The 8449-nt window shown below is 39.7% G+C and overlaps 1 protein-coding gene across 1 annotated transcript; it reads right to left on the bottom strand.

Moving 5' to 3' along the window:
- Positions 1–2109: 2109 nt before the first annotated feature.
- Positions 2110–8175, bottom strand: LOC100889175 (organic solute transporter subunit alpha). The gene is made up of 7 exons (XM_030998365.1): positions 8039–8175; positions 7242–7402; positions 6142–6215; positions 5259–5417; positions 4521–4632; positions 3349–3601; positions 2110–2586 (listed from the first exon to the last, which is right to left on the bottom strand). Exons 1-7 carry the CDS (start codon positions 8094–8096, stop codon positions 2189–2191), a joined length of 1215 nt encoding a protein of 404 aa, XP_030854225.1. The 5' UTR covers positions 8097–8175; the 3' UTR covers positions 2110–2188.
- Positions 8176–8449: the final 274 nt, after the last annotated feature.

Below are 8449 nucleotides of genomic sequence, written 5' to 3'. Positions count from 1 at the left end.
GGTTAGAATTGTGCTATTCCCCGAGGCTTGCCGAGGGGAATAGCCCAATTGTAACCTTCCCGAGAGCGTATGAAAACAACTATTTCTCGAATATTAAAGCAGTCATTAATACTTTTATATGCCGAAAAAAAATAGACTAAAAAATAAAAAATAAAAAATAATTTACATTTTTGTCGAAGACGGGATTCGAACTCTTGCGTACAACAAGAGGTGTATCGAAAACCAACGCTTAGACCACTCGGCTATAGCGCGCCGTCAACATGCTTGGCAGTTTTCTCCAATATATACATTAAAATGGATTGAAAACGGCTCCGCGTGAGGGATGCTTCGCAAAAGCTCCATGAAACGGACCCTTCTTTTACTTTTGCAATGCATATTGGCACGAACTTAGATCAAGATCTATCGGCAGATGTTTTTTTTTGTTTTTGAGAGTTAATTTTCGTCTTCATGTCAACAATGCAAGATAAAATTGTCGGTAAGATCGATCGAGATTCAATTGTATTGAAATTGCCGACCAATTTTTCGCACACGTATGGTATCCTCCATCGCTCAAACCATTTTTTAACATGTAAACCTATGGGGTAACCATGGAGACTGACCTATTTTTTTAATAACCATGGTTATTAAAAATATTGAAATGTTTTATGCATGGTTACCGGGAATTTTACAGGAACAGTTGAAGTTTATGAATGCAATTCGACCAATCAGATGGCTGGATTTCTTAAGTGAGGTATATAACGCTTAATAGTGTCTCTAAGCGCTTTACAAATATACTATTACCCGGTCATTGGATTCAGTGCTTGCCCGCACACACTGTGTGCACAATCTCCACTCCCTGGGGAGCATTCCAGCCAGGCGTTACTTGACGCTCAAAAACTGTTTGACCAACAATGACGGTCGTATCCTACCGGGTAACACCTGGGTGGAAAGTAGCACGTGCAGGTTAAATATCTTACCAAAGGATACTAGTGCCGTGTCGGGATTCGAACCCTCGACCTTCGCATCTCCAGTCAAGCGCCTTAAAACACTCGGCACGACACTCTCATGATTACATGATAAAGTCCATTTTCAAAATCAACCTCGGAGTAGGGAAAAAATATCTTTTTCTAAGTTTGAATATGAAACAGACTCTTTTTGTGTTAATACACATCAGGCCTCTTGCGATTTTTAATATAAAAAATATCACTTCCTTTCGTTCTAAATAAGATAATAGGCATACATTTAAAATATCTTCTTAAAATCAAATGAATATTATAAGCTAAATAGGTTCCATGTAGCTTTATGGGTACCAATCTCGCTACAGGCTGACATTGATTAAAACATCTGCTGTGGGGTTTGATAGTAAAATATAATAGAAAAATTAAGGCATGGGAATTTACATTTTAGACAGAAATATTTAGTTAAATGTTGGAAAAGGCTATCACCATGGATAGAACTTTTAAAATAAAATGAAATAAATAAGCCTCAGCAGTCAACGAGTTGCTATTCTCTGGAATTACTAATTCAGATCAAACATGTTACAGAAAATATAGAAATACTCGTGCAAACATATATTTTTTACACCTATTGGAATGTAATGCAAATAAGAAAAGTGAATCCAGTGATAACAGCGTAGATAATACACCATCTTGAAATTCTGGTACAACATGATCAAATGATATTTATGAGGTGGAACATATAACACACAAACAAGTTACATTGAAATATCAAGAGCATACATATTAATAAGGAAAAAAAGGGAATTCTACAAAGTATATTTGAAACGTGGGATATGATGGTTGTAGGCCTATAGGAATTCCAAAGCTTTTTATTAAAAAATTTTGTTTGCTTTTTTCTTTATTCGTTCACAATAAACAAACAATACAATATAGAAATACAATAGTATAGTATATAATAATACAGTATAGAGAGAAGGAGAGAGGGAGAGAGAGAGAGAGAAAGAGAGAGAGTGAGAGAGAGAGAGAGACGAGTAGTTCCCTGAAAATGACTACAACAAGTGCCATTCTGATATAGTGTATAGAACATAAGATGGTATAATACTAGGACGGATGTATATACAAAAAAAATGTAATTTTAGTGTTAAAGATAGTCCTTTTACATTTTTTTTTAAAACGGGCATTTCTTTCAATCTATATAAAAGTCCAGTCAAGTAGCAATACAGAGCTACACATTTTCTTGGACACTGACTTCAACGTCCGTCACCGTGCACGGCATCGTCTTTTTCTGTTTCTTCTTGGCGTCTCTCATCCTCCTCGTGCACCTTAAACGACTTCAATGTGAGCCCGCCCTCCACGTGGACTTCGACTGCGTCCGCCCCTTCGTTGTCGTAAGACCCGCTGTTATTGTTGTTGTAGCTGACACCGTTGCCGTTCATCTTCGTGCTTGTTTCGGAGGTCGGGTGGTCGAAATGTCGGTAGCGGTGTTTGATGTCGTTGAGAGCAGACTCGGAGTCGCGCTTGCTGCTGTTGAAGTGGTGGTCGGGATGGTCCTTGCCGGAGGGCGTTCGGCCGATTCGCTTGCGGAAGAAGAAGCGGGCGAAAATGATGAAGATAAGCATCTCTGCGACTGTCAGCAGATCGCAGTAATCTGGATGAAAAATAAGAGAATGGGAACATTAATTCGACGGTCTTGTCAATATCTTAGAGCTTCTGTTGCGGTGCGGCATTGATTACAAAAAATAATATGTTAACTTATCATTATCAAGGGTCGTTATACTATGCTTGATTATGATTGTGTTAAATGAAATCTAAACCGAGAGTAAATGCTTCATCGTTATGAAAGATCAATTTGACTCATAATTTGTTTTAAATAATTGGGTATTGTCATCTATAGAGGACAACACAAAAATCACAATTTATTAATGCAATCGCCTCTGAAACAAATTAGGGAAAGCTATGAAGGCAAATCGTTTTTCAATTGTGATTTCAAGAAAGTAGTTAAGTATTGTCCAAGTACATGGCGGACTGGATGATGAGACATGACATAATCGACAGACATGACAGAGAGAGAGAGAGAGAGAGAAAGAGAGAGAGAGAGAAAGAGAAAGAGAGAGAGGGGAAGAGGGGGTGAAGAGGGTGGAGAGGGAGGGAGAGAAATAGTGTGTGAGAGTGGGAGGGAGGGAGACGGATAGACAGACAGATTATATAGACAGGCAATTGCGCAAAGTGGGAAAAAAGACACAAAGACGGACTAGAGAGAGAGAGAGAGAGCTAGAGAGAGCTAGAGAGAGGGAGAGAGATATAGAGAAGAGCGACACAGAGAGAGAGAGAAAGAGAGAGAGAGAGAGAGAAGTAAGAGAGAGAGGGGAAGGATAAGGGAAGAGCCTCTCAAATAGGTGTGGTGACTTACAGTACCCCCTTGTCAACGCCGCCATCGGGTATTCACAGGGGACCAAGCCAGTAAGCACGAAGCAGCCGACGATAACCAGCTGAGAGGTGATGAGAACGAGGACGAGCTGGACGAGGAAGAACTTGGACTGGACGTTGTAGCCCTCTAGGGGGGCCTTGGAGATTCGCATGAGGATGATGACGCCGTAGAGGGCGATGAAGGTGGAACAGAGAGCGATCACGGTGAGCCACACGTACGCGCTGTCAATCGTGAACTATGTTTGGGAAAGAAAAGTAATTAATCAATTATAAATGTATTTAGGGCGATGCCAGAGTCTGTATTTCTTTCTCATTGTTCGTATTATTATTTCGTTCTTTTTTCGGAATTCCTTTTGATGGGGGGCTGTCTTTGAAAGTCTATGACAAGAAGAATTGAAGGACAAGGATAGAGGTCATTTCGTCGGCTGCGTCCCCGTAAGAAGGCCGTTACCAGGCGCGGATCCAGGATTTCTTAGGGGAGGGGGCCCAACTTTTTTTTTTTTTTGCTCCCGAAAATTTGAAAATCGCGCCGGCCGAAAAGTCGCTCAGTGGGGGGGGGGGGGGGGGGGGGGGGGGGGGGGGGGGGGGGGGGTAGTGAGCACTATTTTTTTTTTTGGTCCTCGAAAATTTTAAAATTTGCACCCCCCCCCCCCTTGAGCGACAGGAGGGGGGGCCCAACCCCCCAAAAAGGTAAAAATCGCGTGATTTTGCATGATTTTTTTCTCAAGGGAGGGGGGCCGGGCCCCCCGGCCCCCCCCCCCCCCTGGATCCGCCACTGGCCGTTACTGCCATGGACGTAACATCATTGCTCTTGCGGCCTTCTGACCTCCTCTTATATCCCCGATTCAGTAGCTTCGCTCCTCAGTGTGGCCTGATTCCCCCACCCCCCCCCCCCCCCTCGTCCAACTGGAATCGGCTATATATTCCGCTCGACACTTATGAATTCATGGTACTTAATTACATTAAAAGTCATGGAACATATAGCTCCCGTCAGCCCATGGAATAAGAGCAATGCAGTTACAGATGGGTCAAATGAACACGAACTGGAGAACTTATACGAATTAATGTGGCCAGATCCCCCCCCCCCCCCCCCACCGCCCCGTCCAACTGGAATCGGCTATGCCACTCGCCACTTTTCGAATTCATGGTACTTACAAGTCCTGGAACATAGCTCCCGTCAGCCCATAGAATTAGAGCAATGAAGTTGCAGATGGGTCGAATGAAGACGAACTGGAGAACGATACGACGAAGTCGGAGCAGGTTCTTGCTATTGGGGGAGAAGCAGAAATTACAGTGATCAGATTAAAGTGATCAGATCCTCGGATTAACTGAAAAGAGTCAGTTGGTTGATTGGTTGGTTCATTGGTCATTTGATTGATTGATTGATTGGTTGGTTGGTTTGGGGTTGGTTGATTCTTGATTGGTTGTTTAATTGGTTACTTGGTTGGTTGGTTGATTGGTTGTTTAGTTGGTCACTTCGTTGGATGATTGGTTGGTTAGTTATTTGGTTGGTTGGTTGGTTGGATAGTTGGTTGTTTAGTTGATTATTAATTTGTTGTTGGTTGATTGGTTGTTTAGTTGGTTACGTGGTTGGTTGAGTGGTTGATGGGGTTGGTTGGTTGAGTGGTTGATTGGTTGGTTAGTTAATTGGTTGGTTGGTTTGTTGGTTTGTTAGTTGTTTAGATTATTTGGTTGGTTGATTGGTTGTTTAGTTGGTTACGTGGTTGGTTGAGTCACTCAGTGGTTGGTCGGTTTGTCGGTAGATTCATTCTTTTATTGGTTGATTTATTAGCTATCAAATTGTCTTTCAGTTGTTAATTAAACATAAACGTTTGTTTGGCTACGTTGTTGATTTCCAAACAACACTTAGAGATATCCAAAATGAGAACTTACGCATTCATTTCGGGCCGTGGAAGACAAGGACAACAGCAGAGCAGAGGTGGGCTAGCGATGGGGATCGTTGTGCCTTTCAGCTTGACGAGCAGTTGATCCCGCCCACCAAAATAACTCATGATCAGCATCAGGAACTGAAAGAGGGCCAGCGAGAAATACCTGTAGGAGAAAATGACCGAGGCCGTTTGCAATTTGTTTATTATTAGTTTGGCTAACTGGGCCACATTTCACGAAACCGTTTACAAGTTTAACGACATCCCATCATGTGAAACGCTTCCAATATATATCGGCGAACTTGTACTTATGACGATTTCATGAAACCCTGCCATGGCCTACATCCGATGTAAAGTTGAAGTCAAATTACCCTATAGGTGTTGAAAAATGTAGTAATGGGAGAAGTTGCCTAATCATTTGATAAGCTTTGTAATATATAAACGATTAAATTGGGTAACTTCAGATTTACTCATGGGACACACTTTACGATGAATTGTTATAATGCTTCTGAAACATTTTCTTTATTCGAAAATAGAAATGCGATAGTTTGATGATCATGTTTCAGACTTATTCAGAGTGTGTATAACAAAATGCGAATGCAAGGTAAACTGGCAACTTTTGTTTTGTTTTACTGATGTGTGCGCTAAGCTCCTTCACGGGCTTCAAAAACGCAGATAAGATAATAACGTTAACGAAATCAAATTGACGCTCCGTCATGATCATGTTCGTGTACAAATTGAATCGAATTGAAATGTTTGGCCAAATTGAGAAATCGTTTACAGCGTAAGTATACATTATATTTACAATCATAATAAACATATTTAACAAATATAGGGACATAAACAATATTAGAGAAGAACAAAATAATGAAATGGTAGACTATACTTACAGTGTAGCGGTAAGGTAAGTAATCAGATGTGCTCTCGGAACGTAGAGTGCGAGCAATGATGTACATGAGTAAACCTAAATAAAAGAAAAAAAAATAATAGTCTTTCAAGGCTTCTTGTGTATGCTAATGATCAAATACGGACCAACCAACAATAGCAACAACATGAGCAAATGTCGTAGATATCATATGAGAGTGGATGACTAATGATCAATATAAAAATAAATCAGTAAAAGCAAACTTATTAGGCTCAAAACAAATTTAATCGTAATTTTTGAAAAAAGGAGGGGTTAATAGAGAAAGGAGACAGGTAAAGACCATTCGCAGTAAGGCCATTAAAAAATATACATGTTTAGCGCCCCCGCCCGCTTCCTTTTTTGGGGCCGCCTCCTTTTTTTTTTTCTTTTTTTTTTAAATAAATTTGTTATAATTTTTTTAAAGAAAAAAAAACATGAAAGACACTGCTAAAATGTTCTATTTCTGGTTTTAAAAAAAATTAAAAAATTACCCGCGGCCATTTTGAAAAATAGCCCGACTTTCAGGGAAAATGTACCGAGCGGCCATTTTGAGCGGCCATTTTGAAGAAGAAAAAAAAGGGCCTCCTCCTTCCTATTTTTCAAAAGGGCAGGATGCTAAACATGTTTTTTTAATAATTTGGCCTAAAGGTTTATTTAATTTTTTTTTTTTTTTTTTTTTTTTTTGGGGGGGGGGGGGCTTATTTTTATCAATATTTTCATCTCGGGACTCTGTAACCGTGGTTGTCTACAGTCTGAGCAGTGTCGGTTCCCCAGTGCTGTTTCTGTAAGTTAATTTTATTACATTTTGATCAGATACTGATTTCGAATCACTGATTATGACGAATCACTGACGGATAATTTATAGATTTTATGTAGCAATATTATTTATTGGTGCCTTTTACGTGCGCAGTATAATTGTAGCTACAAGGTATTATTATAAGTACATGTAGTAGTAGTAGTAGTAGTAGTAGTAGTAGTAGTAGTAGTAGTAGTAGTATTAGGAGTAGTAGTAGTAGTAGTAGTATCATCATTATCTTCATTATTATCATTATGCAATCTTGTAAAGGATTGTCCATCATGACTTACCGGATAGATCCCCATAATAACCGTGAGTCTAATACGGGTTCGACTATCGTTGACTTTCTTGTTGATATAGTGACAAGCCTCGAGATACATGATGACGGTAGCAACACTGAACAGGGACATGAAGACAATTAACACGATAGCCGCAGAGTTCGAACTATAATCTGGATTTAGAAGGACAAAAATGAAATAACTCATGTAAACGCTTTCATACTTGGAAGCTTCTTTTGTAACGCCGTGATGTTAGTATATAAAGGAAATGTTCATTGATAATTTGGCGCATTTTGGCACCCCTCCCCCTCCCTACAAGGGCTCAGGGGCGTCGCGAAACAATATTAGTTATGAGAAGTGTGAATTGTTCAACGAGCCCCTTTCCACCCTTATCACCGAAACATTGTATTGGTCATATTCTGACAAGGTAAAACAAAAAGATTCCCAAGCGTTTGGGGTATTTATAGCGCTGTGTATGATTTTGGTCAACCACTAACCATTATTTCAACATAAACGAGTAAGATAAAAGAGTTATGTTCAAGGTACGAATTAATTCATATAACAATGATTCCCAAAATAATGATATCATTTAGTTTAACCGTTTTTATATTGCCATATCTTTTTAAAGATTCCAATTGTCCAAGTTTAAAATCTAGGAATAAGAAGAAAATAAAGTGTTCACAATTTTATGTAGAAGGGTATCTCTGATTTATTATGATGTCTTTGATGCAACCATAATTCCTTAAGAGTATTCAAAAATGATAATGAGAAAAACAAACAAACAAACAAACAAATGGAATTATACGTACAATCGAATAACTGCTGCGATGTCGGTTCGGAGGTAACGCACGATGAATTGGATGCCATGGTTGATCGTCAATAGAATCTTTCCAAGCTTTATAAGGAAAAAACGAAAAAATACAAGCATGAGTTTTCAGTCATATTATAGTTAATTATGTTAGACTTTCCAACATGGTCAAGCAGAATAGATAGGAGTTTGATAGCGTACAAGTGAGCTTCAATAATTCTGCACACGAGAGAAGAGGGTCATTTTGGGAACTTAGGGGGAAATAGAAATAGAAGGAAGAGGGGGGAAAAACATAGGAGGGAGAGAAAAGAACAAGTGACAGACGGGCCGACTAACAGAAAGATACTAGAAGAGCGATGAAATCGAGTCGGTTGAGACATAGACCTAGCATAGAGCGAACGACAAGAGGATC

This window comes from Strongylocentrotus purpuratus, unplaced genomic scaffold, assembly GCF_000002235.5.
Source record: "Strongylocentrotus purpuratus isolate Spur 01 unplaced genomic scaffold, Spur_5.0 spur5_scaffold_5, whole genome shotgun sequence".
In the NCBI taxonomy this organism is placed as follows: domain Eukaryota; kingdom Metazoa; phylum Echinodermata; class Echinoidea; order Camarodonta; family Strongylocentrotidae; genus Strongylocentrotus; species Strongylocentrotus purpuratus.
This window is presented reverse-complemented; position numbering and strand designations above follow the sequence as displayed.